The sequence below is a fragment of the Dasypus novemcinctus genome, chromosome 10 (genome assembly GCF_030445035.2).
Source record: "Dasypus novemcinctus isolate mDasNov1 chromosome 10, mDasNov1.1.hap2, whole genome shotgun sequence".
NCBI classification, from domain to species: Eukaryota; Metazoa; Chordata; class Mammalia; order Cingulata; family Dasypodidae; genus Dasypus; species Dasypus novemcinctus.
The window spans coordinates 121,339,297-121,359,853 of record NC_080682.1 but is presented as its reverse complement, the minus strand read 5'-3'; the positions used below and the strand labels follow the sequence as shown (position 1 = coordinate 121,359,853).

General features: G+C 37.6%; 1 protein-coding gene across 2 annotated transcripts in view; it reads right to left on the bottom strand.

Moving 5' to 3' along the window:
- Nucleotides 1–3,277: 3,277 nt before the first annotated feature.
- TMEM135 (transmembrane protein 135) overlaps nucleotides 3,278–20,557 on the bottom strand; it is a 305,374-nt gene continuing 288,094 nt past the window's right edge. For both annotated transcript variants that reach the window (XM_058306154.2, XM_058306155.2), the window contains 5 exons: nucleotides 20,243–20,306; nucleotides 19,234–19,310; nucleotides 9,018–9,116; nucleotides 8,147–8,214; nucleotides 3,278–5,559 (listed from right to left, as the gene is read on the bottom strand). In XM_058306154.2, the coding sequence (XP_058162137.1) occupies nucleotides 5,427–5,559; nucleotides 8,147–8,214; nucleotides 9,018–9,116; nucleotides 19,234–19,310; nucleotides 20,243–20,306 (441 nt within the window). In that variant the 3' untranslated portion in view covers nucleotides 3,278–5,426. The remainder of the gene's footprint in view (nucleotides 5,560–8,146; nucleotides 8,215–9,017; nucleotides 9,117–19,233; nucleotides 19,311–20,242; nucleotides 20,307–20,557) is intronic.

Sequence of the window (20,557 nt, the reverse complement as noted above, 5' to 3'; positions counted from 1 at the left end):
TTTGATTGCACTAAATTCAAAGGTTTAAAGTTTACTTAGTAAGCGATAAGGGCTTTGATTTGACCATGTCAGCAAGGTATAAGTCAGGGTTGGTATAAATGGACACACACAGAATAAGAAACAAGGAAAGAGAGGGTGGGCTCCATAGACACAGAAAGAGAACTTTGATCCAGCAGCCCTGGGGAGAGAAAGTTTACTGCTGATATAGAAGTTTGCCTGACAGTTTGCAGCTGGTAAAGGAAGTCCCGGGAGACGAGCCCTCTGCCAGCCTATAGCTGAGACTGCAAGAAGCTGGGCCCACAGGGTCTTACGAGGAAGAAAGGAGAGACCAGAGAGAGGTCGCTTCCAATTGTGACAACAGACTTTAGAGAGAAAGCAGCCTTGAGCTGGACTATTTAGGGCTTTGTAACTGTAAACTTTTACTCCAAATAAATACCCTTTATAAAAACCAACAGATTTCTGGTACACTGCATCAGCACCCCTTTGGCTAATACAGTGCTGTTTCTCCCACAGCCAGGAATCATGGGCCCAGGAATCAAGGAGTAGAAATGCGACTGGCAGCACTATCATACCTAGTGACCCACTAAAAGAAATTGTGCTTCCTTTCCCTGCAACTTTAAGCTCAGTTGGTTTACACATCTCAGTTCCAAAAGGAGGTGTGCTTCCACCAGGAGACAAAACGATTCCATTGAACTGGAAGTTCAGACTGCCATCTGACCACTTTGGGCTCCTCATGCTTCTGAATCAACAGGCAAAAGAAGGGAATGACTGTACTGGCTAGGCTGATTGACCCATCAGGGAGAAACAGAGTGCAGCTACACAATGGAGGTAAAGAACAGTTTGCCTAGAATACAGAAGATGCCATAGGACCATAGGCCGTGTCTTAGAATTACCATGCCCTGTGATTAAAATCAATGGAAAACTGCAACAACCCAATCCAGGCAAGACTACCAATGGCCTAGAAACTTCAGGAATCATGGTTTGGGTCACCCCACCAGACAAAGAACCACAGCCAGCTTGCTGAGGGTAAAGGGTACATGGACTTGACAATGGAAGGAAGTAGAGATAAATATGAATTATGATCACATGACCAGGAAATGATTACAGTAATAGTTACATAGAAATTCTCCTTGTTTTATTATGAGTATGTTTTTATATACACATAAAGCAAATAAGTCTGTTCTCTTCTCTATCTTATCCCCTTATCATATGACATAAGTTATATTAGTTTCATGTCATAGTCTTTAAGTTATAGGAAATGAAGTTTAAAACTGAATATTACTCAAGGACTCGCATGCTATACTGGGGAGATTTCATGCGTTTCCAGTTGTAAGGAGGTCAGTTGAGTATCGTCAGGTGAAAAATGTCTACTGTTTTTTATTTAGAGATTAAGTATTGTTTAATGTGATATGTGTGGCAGCCAAGTTGACAAGAAGTGCACTGTGATGGGTAGGTTCATGGGACAACTTGGCCAAGTCACGGTGCCCAGCTGTTTGGTTGAGCAAGCACTGGCTGGATTGTTAGTGTGAGAACATTTCATGGACTTAAGTCATCAGTAAGTTGATTGCATCTATGGCGGATTACATCTATAATCAACTAAGGAGATTGCCTTCAACAATGAGGGACACCTCATCCAGTCAGTTGAAGGCTTTAAAAGAAATGGTGGGGAAGCAGATGTGGCTCAAGTGACAGGGTTTCCACCTACCAATGGGAGGACTCAGATTTGATCCCTGGGGCCTCCTGGTAAAAAAGGAAAAAGAAAAAGCATGCTTGTGCGGTAAACCAGTACCCACACGGTTAGCCAAGTGCCCATGCGAGCGCCCAAGCGGTGGGCTGAGTGCCCGTGCGAGTGCCCACATGGTGAGCCAAGTGCCCACATGGCAAGGCACATGCAAGTGAGTCACACAGCAAGGTTATGACGCAAAGAAAAGAGAGAGAGGGGAGACTCAAGGTGAACTGGATCAGAAACCAGGAACTGAGGTGGCACAGGTGACAGGGAACCTCTCTCCCATCTCAGGTCCCCAAGGATCAAATCCTGGTGAATTCTAGAGGAGAACGAGAGAAGAAAAGACAAAAGGAGAAACAGACACAGAATATCACACAATGAATGGACAAGACAGGAAAAAACAGCAGGGTGATAGGAGGGAAGGGGGGGGAAGCATGGAAATTTGAAGGAAAAAAAAAAAAAAGCAATGACTTCAGCAGTCAGAAGAGAACGTTTCCATCTCTACTTCAGCCAGTCAGCTTCTCCTGGAAAACCCACTGGAAACCTTCACCAGAGTTTCCAGCTTGCAGTCTGCCCTATGGAATTTGGACTTGTGCATCCCCACAGTCACACAAGACAAGTTTTATATTTACAGATACCTCCTATTGGTTCTGTTTCCCAGGAGAATCCTAATACAGTCAGCATTAACAACGCAATCAAATATTGGCCTAAACACAATTTATAAGTAAAGGAGAACTTAAGCTTGGGAAGTGGATGTAGCTCAAGCAGTTAGGCTCCCATTCGCCAAACGTGAGGTCCAGGGTTCAGTGACCAGGGCTTCCTGGTGGTACGAGAGAAAGAGCACTTCTCTCCCACTCTGGAAGGTCCCAGGGTCAGTTCCCGGAGCTGCCTAATGAGAATACAAGCAGACACAGAGGAACACACAGTGAATGGACACAGAGAGCAGACAACTGGGGGTGGGGGGGGATAAATAAATAAATCTTAAAAAAAACCCTCGCGCTCAACTGGAAAACACTGTGTGTGACAATGACCCCTTTGGGTTCCATCACAAAAGGCATGCCATCTTAGATATATGTGATTTATATAATCTGAGAGCAAAGAAAAAAAAAACTAAAATAAATAACAAATGAAGACCAAAAGTAAACTAGATACCAACTAGATGACAACTATGCTTATAAAGGTCAAGAAAAAAATTATAGAAGCAACCACAGAATTTATGAGAAAAAAAAAGGAGTCAAAACTGTTACTTCAGAAATGAGAAATAAAATGGACACACAAACTGGTGAAATAACTGTTAAGCATCTAAAGGACTTGACACAGTTGGTTATCTTGCAGCAGCAGTCTTCACTTGGCTGTCACTAGCCCTAGGATTTTATTAATGAAGGAAATACCAATGAAATGACCATGATACCACTGCCCCACATGCACTGTTTTCAGTCCATATAAAGATGCAGAAAAGACTGGAGGCATATTCATGTTTAATACGATTGATTCTTCTGGAAACTTACCACACACAGTATTTATCCAGAGCATAAATGAACTAAACACTTGTTTTGGAATGGAGAGATCTATTTGACTTTATTTATAATGTGAAGAAGTTGTCAATGAATACCCTTTAGCTGGAGGTAGAAAGATACTCATTTCGATTGTCTTCAGGAAGAGAAATACAGTTTCTTTGTATTTGCTCAAAAACTACCCTTTGCAGTCTGTGCCAAAGAAATCAACACTGCAAATTAGTTAGATATTCACTCAAAGTATACATTCATTATTATATTCTGTTTCACGGTGGCTAATTCACTGTACATTTTACATAAAATAAAAGATGACTGCAATTTAAAAAATGCAAATCACAGAAATGTATCTTTTTGACCAGCAAAATTTACTAAACAGTTTCAGCAAATTTCATTAGAATTTGTTTTTTGTCAATGAAAATAAGAACTTACGATTAAATTGATTTTCTTTAAGCCTGACAGAAAAATATTATAAACATAATTTCTGAATAGAGAAAATGAGGTACAGGCAGCAGTCCTTTCTCACTGCTGTAATACTTCATTGTAAAAAGGAAACACAGTACCAACCACCATTTTGATTTCTGTGACTAAAACCTTAAAACTTAATTTACTAATCAATTTTGGAGTCTGAAAACTAAAATAACCTTGTACACACAAACAGTATTACCTGGTGGTACAGGTCAAGTCTAAAAATTCAATCACAATGCAAAATTTTGACCAAATTAAATTGGTTCTCTCATTACAATACACTAGAGTCTGTCTTTTGTTGGATTTCAATTTGCCAGAACAACCAAGGATAGGGTTTCATTTAAACAGAACTATACAGGCTTAATGAAATCGAATGGGGGGATTAAGCACTTTTGAAGTCTGGGTTTTAATTGCTGTTGCAACACAAGCTCTACTGCATAATTAATTTATATTGGACTAAATACTTTTCATCAACAAAATTACATTAAAAAAATATACCATTATCCCTGTAAGTTACATTAACTGTAGACATCACAACTACTTAAGCCTTTTAACTTAGAAAAGTACTTTTCCCTGAAACATTCTAAAAAGTGATCACAATCCAGCCACTGCTGTCTTTAACTTTCATAATCAGCAGTGACTATATTTTGTCACTTTATTCTAACACAGTAAAAATGGTGGCAATGATTTTATAAAAGGAGGCTGGAGGATTTGGATCCAATTAGTGATGAGAAAAGGACTTTTTAACAACTGGTGGATTTTTATATTATATTGCCTTTAGTTATGAAGCATCCATTATATAGGTGAGAGAAGGAACAGACTACCAATCTTGCCCAAACTACTTTTGTTCCCATAGGATTTTGGTCACCTCTAAAATAATAATGGCAATAATTAAGAAGAATTAAATCCTTATAAATGAAAAATAAACATAGTAAATCTACAGGAGGATTAAAAGTAACTTCATCTGTTTTTAAATATTCAAGTTTAATGCTTCTGTAAAAGATTAAAACACTACATTTCAATTTTATCAGATGTGCCAATTTCCATTTCCTCCTAACCAGCCATTAAAATTTACTGGACTGCCAAACAGGCCAACCAGTCGTGGAGACTACTGCACTTACTCAAATGACATGAGACCCATCTTCGCATCCCTGAAGTAAGAACGGTCACTTTCTCCATTTAAATTGCTCCATTCTAAAGCAGCATTGTTTGTGAAGAGTTAACTTCAAATCTATAACATTTCACCACCATGGTTACCAATTACTTAAAAAGTTAAAAAAAAAAAGCAGACCAAATCCATGTACCCGTGATCCTTTTATAAATCCTAAAATGTAGAAATATTTCTTTTAATCAAGTATTATATTGGAATGAACTAAAGACATCTTTTAAAGTAATTTTAAGTATACTCTTCTTTGTTATTACATTTCTACATAGATTATTTAATAATGCTTGTGGACATAATTTAATCAATAATATATCATATAACACCAACCATTATAGCACTCTAGAATCAGATTCTGGCTATGGAGGGAGCTTAATTATTAAGCAACACCTTCCTAAGAAGCTTCAGTATTTCCGATTGGTAAGAAAAATAAAAGAGCATCTCTCACTGAAATAACACTGAAGTTCAAGCTCAGGCCCCCTTCTTTTTGTTCAACATAATTAAATCCTCAGGATAAAATAATGAAACATTAAGTCAAGTTAATAAATTACAGTCATCTTCAGGAAAACTCTGTTGCCAACTCTGGAGTTACAGTTGTATATCTTGGATCCAACCTGGGGACAAAATCCGCAAAGTGTTTAGATGCACCAGTACCAAAAACATCAAGGACTTTTCGGTTCATGGTGGCAAATCTGTAAAAAAAAAGGAAACAGTGCACATGTATTTGATTAAATCTTAAGAAATAAAATTATTCACAACTATGTGACTTATCTTTCACAGGATAGGAGAAGAGAAAATGCTGATATGGCAAAAGGTCTAAAGTCAACGGCAGATACAAAAGTCACATAAGAAGAATATGAGATAAAGTAGATTTTAGGCCAAAAACTGTTACAAGGTACAAAGAAGGATACTATATACTGATAAATGGGTCCTTTCAACAAGAAGATACAACACTTGTAAGTATATATGCACCTAAAAGCAAAGCTCCAAAATATATGAAGCAAATAATGGACAAAGGATTTGAAGGTAGAAGTAGATGGTTCTGTAGTAATAGTAGGAGACTTCAGCACACCACGTTCAATAACACACAGAACACACATCTAAACAGAAGGTCAGTAAAGGAATTCAAGGCTTTAACGATACTGTAAGTCAATTAGTCCTAACAGACATTTAGAACACTTTACACAAAAAGAGCAGGATATGTATTCTTCTCTAGTGCAAAGAGGTAAAAATCAAGAGAAAATTTTCCATTTAAAATAGCAACTATGAGAATAATATATAGGAATAAATCTGACACTTATGTAAAAATCTCTAAGACTTACTGAAAGAAACTAAAGAAGACCTAAATAAATGCAAAGACATTCTGTGTCCACAGATTAAAAGACTAAATATTATTAAGATATCAATTCTGCCCAGAGTGATTTACAGAGACTCTGCAATCCCAATCAAAATCCCAAAAGCCTTCTTTGCAGAAATGGAAAGGCCAGTCATCAAATTCTTATGAAAGAGTTAAAAGGCCTTGAATAGAAAAAAAAAAAAAAATCTTGAAAAGAAGAACAAAGTTAGAGGTCTCATACTTCATAATTTAAAAACTTATAACAAAGCTATGGTAATCAAAAGTGTGATACGGGCATAAGGACAGACCTACAGACCAACAGAATCAAATGGAGAGTTCAGGAAAAAACCCTCACTTCACTGGCCAACTGATTTTTTCACAAGGAGGCCATCTCAACGCAACGGGGAAAGAATAAACTTCAACAAATGGTGCTGGGAAAACTGTATATCCACATGCAGAAGAATGAATGAAAGTGGACCCCCAATCTCACACCATAGACAAAAATAATTTAAAATGGCTCAAAGACCTAAGTATCATAACTTAAAGCCCCTATAAAAAAACGCACGGAAACATCTTCAGGACTTCATGTTTGGCAATGTCTTCTTACACTTTCCACCAAAAGCATAAGCAACAAAGGGGAAAAAAAAGATAAATGGGATTTCATCTAAATTAGAAAGTTCTGTGCATCAAAGAACTTTATCAAGAAATTGAAAAGATACCCTACAGGATGGAGAAAATACTTGGAAACCAATATCTGACAAGGGTTTAAAATATCCAGATTCTATAAAGAACTCTTACTACTTAACAAAAGACTATTCGATTTTAAAATGTGCTAAATGGGAGTAGATGTGGCTCAAGGGGTTAAGTGCCTGGGAGTACCAGATTTGGTCCCTGGTGCCTCCTAAAAACAAAACAAAAAAAAATCAAAAAACAAACAAACAGAAAAACACAACAACTCAGGGTTGCTGATGTGGCTCCGTGGTTAAGTACTGGCTTCCCACATACAAGATCCAGGGTTCAATTCTCGGCCCCAGTAACCCCACCCCCCCTACCCCCCCAAAAAAAGTGCTAAAGGCTTGAATAGACATTTCTCTAAAAAAGATATACATTTGGCCAAAATGCACATGAAGAGAAGTCCAACATCATAAGCCATTAGGGAAATGCAAATAAAAACCACAATGGGATACCATATTCCACCTACTAGAATGGCTATCATTAAAAAATTGGAAAATAACAAATGTTGAAAAGGATATGGAGAAATAGGAATACTTGTGCATTGTTGGTGGAAAAGTAAAAGGGTTAACCACGGTAGAAAAGTTTGGCAGTTACACAGAATTTAATATGCTCCAGCAATTACCACATGATCCAGCAATCCCACATTTGGGGACATACCCAAAAGAACCGAAAGCAGGGATTTTAACAGATAGTTGTAAACCGATATTCAGAGTGGCATTATTCCACCAAAAGATGGAAGCAACTAAACTGTCCATCAACAGATGAATGGATAAATAAAATGTGGTACATACACAGATTGGAATATTTTAGCCATAAAAGGGAATGAAGTTCTAATATATTACAGTAACATGGGTGAACCTTGAAGATATTTAATCAATCTAATTTTAATTAAAAAAAGATAAAAATTCAAAATAAGTCAAGCTTAAATATGTTATGTAGCAACCAATTAGCAGTTAGTAAAACAGCATTGGTATTAATCAAGAACACTTCAAATATCCAAAATATTATAGGGAAAAGAATTAACAAATAATGTTCACTAAAAGAATGCCACATTTTATTCTTATAAGGGTGGTCCTACTTGATTTATATCTTGATATCTACCTACTGTACCACTGAAAGAATATTCCCTCAAGAAGATGAAAACATTCATAATCCTTTTATGGAAACTGCTCTTTTCTATGATCAGTTAAAATATTTTAATCACTTACTTGCCCTTTGTAAGTCTTAAAAGAAACTTCCAGTAAGATGGTCGCAAAGTCTGAACTTCCATGACAGCCTAAGATTAGAATATTGAATTTGAGACTTCTTTCAGTAAACAGCAATATTTTCAGCAGTCTTAAGACAACAGAGTAGTTCTCTTTTTTATTGTTCACTGTATTTTAAAACTGCCAATGATGACAATTAAAAAAATGCATGTTTAAGTCAATAACTATTAAGAATCTTTGTAAATATGCCTTCAAATAGGAATGTTGCTTATGAAATAATAATTTAGTTACTAGTCATTATTATTAGGAAGCATTCAATGAGTATCCACTGGCTAGCTGATATTTCGGTAGTTTTATCAACCTGTAAGCATTATTGTGAGAAAGATAAAATAAAAGCTGTCCCCAAAATTTGCAACAGCTCTGAAACCATTAATATTAATAATCATGATTGCAGAATTCAAAGGGATTGGACAATACTTTTATTTAACAAGATTCTCTGTACCTCCTTGTCCTCCACTCCCTGAGCAGTATTGGAAAAATACAATTATTCTTATTTATGCCCATAGTATCTGTTTTTCTGGAAGAAGAATAATTAAAATGGGGCATTCTATCCACGGTCCAGCAGTAATAATTTAGCTATAGATTACACTCTATTTAAAAACTACAAAGTGGTATATTCATAAACAAGACCTGTTCCATTAAGTTAACATGTTCAATCATTTGAAACCCGCATGACATCTTACTGAAAAAACAAAATGAGTAAAAAAAATGTAATAAATAGAAATATTCTCAGGCTTTTAGTCTTCTCCAACTGGTTTAATATATATTAGAAACAGAAAAAATTCTATTTCTCATTTCAAAAAGCTGTACTTACTGCTTGGAAGCAAATTGCTGTGGAGATGGAATAGATGATAGTGTCTGCATGGGGAAAATAGGGAACCTTCCCTGCTTCAATACCTTTGAAATACATTGTCTACAAAACAAGAATAATGCAAGATTTGTAATGAAAACAATTTTAAATAGCATTACCAATACACTTGAGCAATATGCTCCCTACCTAAACTATTTTTTCTACCTAACTCAAAATAATCCTTCAAGCTCAAATAATATGTTACCTTTTCCATGACAGCTTTAAATGTCAGCTCCCACCCCTCCCTCCAGCCCTTGCCCCAGCGTCAGCTGCAAGTAATAACACTTTTCTGTGAAACTGACGAGCATTTTCTTTGTCTTTTATGTTGTTTATTCTGCAATGCTTTCTTGTACAGTGCTCAGGCCCCTCCCTTGCCTGTTATACCTACCCACTGATGCAATAAACATTTAATGATGTCAACTATATGCTGGGAACTGTGCTAGAAGCCAGGGATTCAAAAGTAAATAATACATGGTCAGTGCACAACGGAACTCATCAGTGCCGAGGACAGCTATAACAGAAGTATCTAGACACTATTCTATATACTATACCCAAAGACAGCAGCTACTCCTAGGAAAAAGGATCAAGGAGAATTTCAGAAAAGACTGCACTTGAGTGGTGCTTCTCAAACCATCCATGGTAAAGGACAACTTTTTTGTGTGTGTGCAAATTTTCCAATTTATCATGGCTATATGCTTCTATAAAATATGACAAAAATGAATAACTAGGGGAAAAATGAATTGCTAGAGAAGATGAAGGGTTAAAGAGGCAGAGAGATTACTTCTCTCCCAGAAAACATAGCTAGAAGACAGGCAGAGCCTGGAGGGTGCTCTGGGCTCAGGATGCCAGGGGAAGGCGAGATACCCCCCAGAAGAGGAAAGGAGTCTCAGCTGGCTGAAAAAGTCCACTGAGTAAAGATGCAGGAACAGCAGCTGGCACCTGTCTTCCTTCCCGAGGAGCGCACAGCAGTCCAGCCCGCGGCGGCTGGGGGCTACGGGGCTGCAGCCCGAGAGGGGCTGAGGGAGCCTCTTCCCCAAGAAAGAGTCGACAGCACATTCAGATTTTGGCCGGTGAACTTGGCCTGCTGCGTTGGAGGGGCTGCACACTTCCGGGCCAGCTGGGCCAAGGCGTGTTGTTCGCCCTGAGAGCAGGCAAGCAGGTAGAGATAAAATTTGCCTTCTTAAACACCCTCCCTGCTGCCCTGGGCTGGCTGCTGAGGAGGCTGTGGGAGCAAGGGTGCGGCTGGCCAGGAGTGGAGAGAGCCCTTGAGAAAGCTTCTGAGGCCCGGCCAGCCCTGAGGACACTGCTTCTGCACGGCCCACCTGCCTGGGGAGCTACCAGAGCACAACCCCCCCCAGCACACGGGGTCTGACGCAGAGGTCTGCCAAAGACACCATTGGCTGGCAGATTAGAGAAGTGCACGAGGAGGGAAAAACAAGAAATAAATAAAGAGGCAACCAGGTGCCTTTACTGCCCCCCTCTCCAAGGGCCTGCAGTTAAACAGGGAAAATCCTAATCATCTAGAACAAGTTGAACCAAGAGTCAAAGAACAGTGGGAGCACACAGCTACTTAACAGTAAATCCCTAGTCAAGAGAGAGCAACTGAACATCAGAGTAAACTCAGCGACAGAATCGGAGGCCTAGACATTAGCAAAAAATTAAAAGCCATAGTAAGAAGAAGGGCGATATGACTGAGGCAAAGGAACAAATCAAAGTTCTATACGAAACACAGGACTTGAAACAGATGAGCAATTAGGCCATACGCATCTCCTAAATCAAAACATGGAGCTGAAAGACAACAGGTTAAAAGAAATAAAAAACATTAAGAAGATGCTGGGTGGGCAAAATGAAAAAATTGAAATCTTTGATGGAAAAGTAACAGAGCTTAAGGCTCTTGCTCTCTCGTGCTCTCTTGCCTCTGGACCCGGGCTCCAGCTGCCTCTCCCCCGCTTGGATCGCTACGCAAGTAGACCGCAAGTAGACCTGGGCATTTATAACCTCTAATGGGGAGTTGTCGCCTGTAAACCAGCCCTCTTTACCACTTTTCAGCCCCTTCCTCTCTACCTGGAACCCCTGACCTGTTATTTTCTCCCATTTCTCTTCCTTTCCTACCTGAATAAATTACTGGCCTAACTCAAAAAAAAAAGAAACAAAAAAACCACCACAGAGCTTATGGGAATAAAAACCACAATAAGTGGATTTAAAAATGCAATTGCAGGGTCAGATGCTGGACTTTATATATCCTGCCATAACCCATTGGATGTACTGGGGGAGAGTGTGAACTACAGGGTAAACTATTATCCGTGTAGGGCAGCAGTGCCCCAAAATGTGTTCACTGAGTGCAATGAGTGTGCCACAATGATGAGGGAGGTTGTTGGTGGGAGGAGTGGGGTGGGCGGGTGGGGGGGATACAGGACCCTCTCATATGTTTTAATGTAACTTTTTTTGTGATGTATATATCTTCAAAAAAATACAATTTACAAAAAGGATGTGGTGGGGGATGGGGAGTGGGTTATATGGGAACCTCATGTTTTTTGTTTTTCTATGTTTTTTAGTGTAACATTCCTTGTGATCTATTAACTTTAATTTTAAAAAGTAGAAAAAATATATTAGAGGGAAGCTGATGTGGCTCAGCAATTAAGCTCCTGCCTACCACATGGGAGTCCTAGGTTCAGTTTCTGGTGTCTCCTAAAGAAGATGAGCAAGACGGCAAGCTGACACAACAAGATGACGCAACAAGAGACACAGGAGGAAAACATAATGAAAGATACAACAAAGCAGGGAGCGGAGTTGGCTCAAACGATTAGGTCCTTCCCTCCCACGTGCGAGGCCCTCAGTTTGGTTCCTAGTGCCTTCTAAAAGGAAGAACAGAGAGCAAGTGTAAACAACAAAGGGGTGGGGAGAAATAACTCTTTAAAAAACAATAAACAATAAAGGTTTTCTTCAGCGGCTATGTTCTGGCCAAGAGCTGGGAATGGAGCCTTAAAGAGCCACAGGCCCCTTGCAGCTTTGCTTTTCGCCCTGTGCTTTCAAAGCAGGTACTGTATGGGCAACTGTTGGAGAAGATTTTTCAATTGTTGCTTCTGACACTCGACTAGGTGAAGGGTTGTCAATTCAGCACATTCTGCTGTCCCTGGACAGAGCCATGTAGCTGGTGAAAGACATCATTATCTCTGCAGTGGAGAGAGATTTGTATACTGGAGACGCACTTAAATCTGCACGGTTACCAAAGAGGGCATCAGGAAGGAGCCCATTCCTCTGCGGAAGGACTGATTAATGTACTGTCTCATCATGAGTCAGTTGGAAACATCGTTATTTTGTATCTTGTAAATATACCGCTGGACTAATTTGTATTAAAAAAAGAAACGTGGTGTACTAAAAAATACAATAGAGACACAAAACAGCAGATTTGAAAGAATCGGTGACATAGGGGAAAGAACAACTGAAATTAAAAGGAGAAGAACAAAGAGGGAAAAGAATGGAAAAAATTGAGCAGGGGCTGAGGGAGTTGAATGATAACACAGAGCATACCAACATACGTGTTATGGGAGTTCTAGAAGGAGAAAAGAAGGGAAAGGGGGTAGAAAGAGTATCTGAGGAAATAAAGGTCAAAAATTTCCCAACTCTCATGAAAGAAATGAATAGACATGTCCAATGAAGCACAGCATACTACAACTGGAATAAATCCAAATAGACCTACCCCAAGACAAAATATGTAGTTTACACTTTGCAGTTTGACAGAGTAATGTTCTGTTTTTGATTCTGATAATAAAAAGTTGTTTTTGGGATTCTGTATGTCCTTTTCATTTCTTTTTTCTGCTCAAAAACCAAAACCAATTTTTTATAAAAAGTGGTAAGAGAGGCAGGTGGTCATTATATATTAATAAATGGGATGATCAACCAGGAAGAAGTAACAATAATATCTATGCACCTAACCAGAGTGTCCCAAAATAAATGAGGCCAACTCTGGCAAAATGGAAAGGAGAAAGAGAAAGTCATGTGTAGAACTGGTAAAAAGTTGTTTGGAAATGAATGAAAATGGTGAAAGCACATCACAGGATATGTAATTAGTAGCACTAATATATGGGTATGACAGTGGTTTGTTTTTTGTTGTTTCCTTTTTTTTTGGAGTAATGAAAATGTTCTAATGTTGACTGAAGAGATGAATACACAACACAGTGATTATACCAAATGCCACTGGTTGTAGAGTTTAGATAAATTATGTGGTTTATAAACAAAAAAAATAATAGTAAGACATGGACTTTCGTTAATAGTGATACTTCGACAATGGTCTTTCATAATTTGTCACAAATGTGTCACAACAATGCAAGGCACTTGTGGCGGGGTGATGTATGGGAACCCTGTATGTTATGAATGCCTGTCCTATAAGTTCACACCTTTAGTATACACTTACTATTTATGTACGTTCATGTATGAATGACATACTTCAATAAACTGTCTTTAAAGTAAAAAACACAAATTACTAGGAAAAAAAGAAATAAAAAGGACAAACAAAACTCCAAAACCAAATTTTTTATTATCAGAATAAAAACAGAACATTACTCTGTCAAGCTGCAAAGTGTACGCTACAGAACATGGTTAGTAGCAATGCTTTGCTATCTGTTCAACTATTGTCAGAAATGCGCCACACTAATGAAAGATATCGTTAACAGGGGGAAGTGAGCGGGAAGGGGATGGGGTATAGGGGAATTGCTGGTATTTTTAATATATTTTTTATGTAATCTAAAACTTCCTTAAAAATAAAAAAAAAAAAGCTTCCAAATGCTTACTCTCATTTTCTGTACTCACCTTGTTATGAACTGGTAACAAACAGCTCATGGACTAGCACTGTTCTGCTGACCATACTTTCAACAGCACTGCCTTCTAAGATGCATAGGATCAAATAATAGAAGGGCTAACAAGTAGCCATGAAAGTATATAAGTGTGAGGAACTGTCAGCAATTGTATATGGATAGAACAAGGGATAATTTATAGAAATGGGTTTTCTGGACATGGGAAAGCTAAAATAAAACTAGCAAGAAAAAGTGGAAAGAAGACCAAAAGAAAGGAGTGTTACAGTAGGGTAGAGGGGAGGTTCAAGAAGAAATGGGCAGTCCATGAGATAAAGACTGTAAAAAGGATGAGAACTAAAAAGAAATCATTGGCAGGTAGTAACAACCTTTTCTTCTTCAAATGTGCAGTCTTTAACATATACCACAGCCCATGGTACTAAAATATTTGCTGAATGAATTTGACTTTTATTAGTAATAACCTATCTGATTTGCAATAAAAAATCTTCAGTAGTCCACATAAGTTACCAAAATCAAAGAGCAAGTCTGTATTCAACTTCCTTAGGAACTGCCACAGTCCTCCACAGTGGCTGTCCCATTCTACATTCCCACCAACAGTGAATAAGCATTCCTATCTCTCCACATCCCCTCCAACATTTACACCAGGGAATCAAGAGTCTACAGTCCCATCCACCAGCCAAGTGGGATCGAAGCCCCCTCTCAATTAAGAGGTGGAGTGGGCATTGCCGCCCCAGGGTTCTCAAGATGGAAGAATAAAATATGGACTGGAGTGGACTTACTGGTATTCTACTATAAAATTATTGTGACTCTAGCAACGGAAGAAATTATATCGTTGATGTGGAGACAGTGGCCACAGGAGTTGCTGAAGGCAGGGAGTGGGAAAAGGAGGTGTGATGTGGGGGCTCTTTCGGGACTTGGAATTGTCCTGAATGATAATGCAGGGACAGATGCAGGACATTATATATCCTGCCATAACCCACTGAATGGACTGGAAGAGAGTGTAAACTACAATGTAATCTATAATCCATGCTGTGTAGCAGTGCTCCAAGCTGTATCCATCAAATGCAATGAATGTATCACACTAAAGAAAGAAGTTGTTGATGTGGGAAAAATGGGGGGTGTGGGGAAAGGGGTATATGGGAACCCTCCTATATTTATTAATGTAATATTTGTGTGATCTATGCATCCTTTAAAAATAAATTTAAAAATATATTTTTAAAAATATCAAAACTGTAAATGTTGGAGAGAATGCGGAGAAATAGAAATGCTTATTCTCTGTTGGTGGGAATGTAGAATGGTTTGGACAGTTTGGCAGTTTAAGGAAGTTAAATACAGACTTGCCATGTGACCTAGCAATATCATTACTAGGCAGATACCCAGAAGAACTGAAAGCAGTGACACAAATAGACATCTGCACAGCAATATTCATGGCAGTGTTATTCGCAATTGCCCAAAGTTGAAAACAACCCAGGTATCCATCAACGGATGAATGGATAAACAAATTGTGGTATATAAACACGTAAAGAATACTATGCAGTGGTAAGAAGAAATGTAGTCATGAAGCATATAAAAACATGGATGAACCTGGAGGACATTATGTTGAGTGAAGCAAGCCAGAAAGAAAAGGACAAATACTGTATGACTGTACTATTATGACCTAAATATATTAGATACACTCATGGAATTAATATTTAGAATATAGGTCACCAGAAAATAGGATGAAGGTAGAGAATGGAAAGCTGAGGTTTAATATGTGCAGAACTGGTTAAAAGCTTGTTTGCAAATCTTTGGAAATGAATGGAGCACATCATGGTGTCTGTGACTAGCAGAGCTATTGTATGGGTATGACAGTGGTTGAAAGGGAAAGTCTAAGGTCATGTATATTACTAGAAGGAAAGTTACAAAATATAACATAGAACTGTATAACAGTGAAACATCATGTAAAATGCAAATATGGGTAATATTTCATGTATGAGATTGTTTTTACAAAATATAAATACAAATAAACTAGAGAGAAGGAAACAGAATGGCAGCTATGTACAGCAGAGGAAGCATAGCGAGATTGAGAGGTGATGAGTTTTGTTTAGTTGGTTGGATTTTGTTTTTTATTATTATTACTATTACTGGCATTATGAAAATTCCCTAAAAATGACTGAAATGATGAATGTACAACTATGTGATTATACCAAATACTACTGATTGTACACTTTGGGTGCATTTATGCTTTATTAATATGTATCAATAAAATTTGAACAGCATTCCAATATATATACATGGGTGTTTATTACATTCAACATGTGCTACCATCACCTCCATCCATTACAAACCTTTTCCATCACCCCCAACAGAAACTCTGTACCAATTAAGCATTAACTACCCATTCCTTATTCCCACTGTAGCCCTAGATAACCTGTATTCAGTTTATGACTTATGAGTTTACGTCTCATAATTATTCCATATGTATGAGACCATACAATATTTGTCCTTTTGTGCCTGGCTATTTCACTCAACATGATGTCTTTAAGGCTCATCCTGGGTGCCACATGCATCAGAACTTCACTCCTATTCAGAGCTGAATAACATTCCATTCTATGGATATACCACATTTTGGGTACATATTCAACTGTGGATGGGCAATTGAATTCAGTGGGACTGCTATCTCATATGGTAATTCTATACCCAGGAAGCTAAGTATAGAATTGCCATATGATCTGGCAATCCTCCTAATAGCTATATACCCAGGAGGCCTAAAAGCAGGAGCACAAACAGACATCTGCACGCTGTTCATAGCAGCATTATTCACAATTCCCAAAAGATGGAAGCAACCCAAGTGTCTATTAATCAAAAAATGGATAAATAAAAGGTGGTATATACATAGAATGGAATATTACTCAGCTGAAAGAAGGCATCAAGTTCTGATGCATGCAACAACCCTGAGGATATTATGTTGAGTAAAATACACCAGACACAAAAGGATAATACTGTATGATTTCATAGTTATGAAATAAATAAAAGTAAACTCATAGAGTTATGATCTAGAATATAGGTTACAGGAGATAGAATGAGGGTAGTAGAGAATGGGGAGCAGATGCTTAATTTGTACAGAATTTCTCTTTAAGTTGGTTGTAAATGTTTGAAAAATGGATAGAGGTGATGATAGTAGTATAATTCTGTGAGTGTAATTAACAGCACTGAATTTTATGTGAATGTGGTTAAAAGGAGAAGTTTATGGTCATGTCTGTCACAAGAGGAAAAGTTAGAGGATAAAACATGAGTTGTATAACACAGTAAACTCTGCTGTGGACGATGACTATAAAAAAATGTATGTCACTATTACAACGTGCTAACAAAAAGATGGTATATGGGAAAAACACAATGCAAACTATGGAGTATAGTTAAATGTAATGCTTTAATATTCTTTCATCAATTGTAACAAAGGTAGCACACCGAAGTTAAGTGACAACAATAGGGGGTGATGAGGGATGTGGGGTTTTCTTTTTGGAGTAATGAAAATGTTCTAAAATTGGTTGTGGTGATGAAGGCTCAACTCTGTTACTGCACAGAAGGACACTGACGGTACTCTTTGGATGGACAGCATGGAGTGTGACCGTATCTCAGTAACACTGCTTATTAAAAATATTCCTTCTGCCCCCTTCTTTTTTTTTCTCTTTCTGGGACTCCCATAAGTGTATATTGCTATACATGATGGTGTTCCCAAAGGCTCTTAGACTCTAGTCACTTATTTTCTTTTTTGTTTCTTGCTCCACAGCTTGAATCATTTCAATAGTCTTTCAGTTCACAAATTCTTCCTGTCAGCTACATTCTGCGTTGAAGCCTCTAGGGAATTTTTCATTTCAATTAATGTGGTCTTCAACACCAGTATTTCTGTTTCGTTCCTTTTAAAAATTTCTAATTCTTTATTGAGATTCTCATATTGGTTATTCATCTTCTTCCTGATATCCTTTAGTTCTTCGTCCATGTTTTCCTTTATCTACTTGAGCAAACTGAAGATAATTTTTTATCTGAATTTTCATCTTGTTCCTTTGGATGAGCCATCATTTGCTCCTCTTTTGTTTTTACTGGACGTTGTACATTTTAATAATTAATGTGTTATTAGAACTCTGAGATTTACTCCCTAAGCTGTCTGCTCCTTAATTCTATGTAACAGAGAGTTCCTTGAATGTCAGGAGCTAACACAAAAAAATACAAAAAACACCTTTAAAGACTTTGCATGTTGGCTCTGCTTTGGCTGGTGCTCTCCTTCAGAGTTTAGTTCTCCCATCCAAATCAGCCCAAGTTAAAACAGTGCAGGGTCCTCTCTATCTTTTCTGAGCCTGAGTCTGGTCTGGGATTTGCTTGCTCATGGCCTGAGGCATTCTTTGTTTTACAGGCATCCAACTGCCCCCTCTACTCCCTCTTCCCATTCCTGACGCTCTACTGTATGACTGAAAGCAGGGAATCCTTTCTGCAGGCTACTTCAACTCAGTTGTTTCTTATACTGTTGTAGCTATCTCCCAAGCTGTTTTTGCCTGCAGGACAAGTTCTGGGAGGGTAAGCCAGACAGAAATGTCCTGGTTCAGTCTTTCTGGCTCGCATCCTTGAGACTGGCATTGACATACAGGTGCCACAGTGTAAGCACAGGGGTAATTCTGCTCCCACCGGAGAGGGGCCAGAGACCCACACAGGTCTACCCTACCCTACGTTGCGGAAGGATGGGGAAGGGTCAACAATGGTGCCATGAGTTTTTACCATTTTCAAAGTTGTGTTTTTCTTGATTCAGCACTCACCCAGTCACTGCAGACCTTTAATTGTTTCCCTGAGTTTTGAGAAAGATTGCCCTGCCAGTTTTTGCTAGTTGTTCAAAGACCTCTGTGGGGGAATAGCACCCTGGAGCATCTATGCCATCATTTTGGTTGACTAGAAGTAAAAATCTATTTTAATGCATGGTGGTATTGTGGTAACGCTTTGTTGGTACTGACTTGGTTTTTGTTTGTTTGATTTTAGGGAGTCTTTATCCTTTATCCTTATCATTTAAGGAGTCTTTTGAGTTGTTCATAGATGAAATTATGTCACATCTGGAATTTGCTATAAAATAATTCAGTACTGAGGGCAGAGGTAGATGGTAATCACTGAACCTGGATGATGACTATATGAGGGTTAATGACACAATTTTTTTCACACTTGTATATGTTTGAAAATATATACATGTGAACAAAGATAAAAATAGAAGTGACTTTTTAAATTACTTTCATAAGAATATTAATTTGCTTTTGTAATTAGAATATACATTTGCTTCTAAAGCAGTTACACAGCAGCTAAAAAATGTTCTATATCTCTTGGAACTGTACATGCATAAAATATTTGCTTACCTCTACCAATTTGGAAGCTAAGTACATGGAAATAGTCGTGCTTTTATAAAACATCATTGATATACCAGCCAAAAATCCTGAAACAACAAATTAGACAAAAACTATTCACATCTCAAAGTATTATTTTGCTATTAAGTTATTTAGAAATGCTAAATCACTTCACCTAAACAGGAAAAAAAATCAATATGTAGTACTGTCTCTTATTATAACAACTCAAGTTTAATAATATACCTGCTGATGTAAAATAGCATGAGATCTTATGATCACACATGTTTTTTAGTTAAGAAATATATTTTTTAGGAAAATAAACAGTTACTTACATTAAAAAAATTTTATCTTCAGAGTTGGGAACAGACAGCTCTGAAATATATTACTAGAAACCTTTTATTTTTAGTTTACCTTTAAAAAATAACAGCAGTCTTAAAACTAACTTTTTAAGGCTGGTATCATTTCTGATTTAAATGGAAATATCATTTACTCATTTACTCTCCTACTGTGATGTGCTCTCACATTTCTCTCCCCAACACTGCCTTCATCTGGAATAAAGAATTAAGGGGAGAAAGGGAGAAAGGACTACTAATAGTAGAAATACTCCTAATAAACATGCGATTAATGGTCAATTTAACTGAAGTAGTACATATATTGCACTTGTAGAAAATGCCCTTTAGCTGTTTCTATAAAATGATTTAAGTTCTTTAAAAATAAAAATATTATTAAAATATTTGTCACTGTTGTCAGTGGAAAAAATATATTTTCAAGAAATTTAATTGAACATCTATTAAGCAGGGAAGATATCCATTGCACTATCAACTCAAAACAACAAAGGCCAAGAGTGCCTCGATATGCTAAGCTTTGCAACTGCACAATGTTTGACTAATTTCTCAATAAAGATTAAATTAAAGAGAGAAGAAGAGCCATATAAAATGGATGAGTTTAGAAGATATTTCACATTCATTCCTACCACCCATTGATACGATAATAATCATTCATATTTTCATCATTGCTTTACCAGCTATAATTGCATGGAGCTCATCATCCAGATTTCTGACCCAGCGTAGGAAACAACTAGTACCCTGCATAAAGAGAAAATACAATGAATACCGTTTTTTTATATATAGAGAAAAACCATGACAACAAAAACATTTGTAAGTAAGTCACTAGAAGGACTTGGAGGTACAATGGTGATCTTATCTTAATTGAACTGAATACATGATTGGGAAAAGAATGAATAATCAGGTACAAAGTTATTGCTCTGTTAGATTCCATTAATAAATTACATGTAATATTTTCCTGTTAATGATTTTTCAAAATGAATCCACAAATT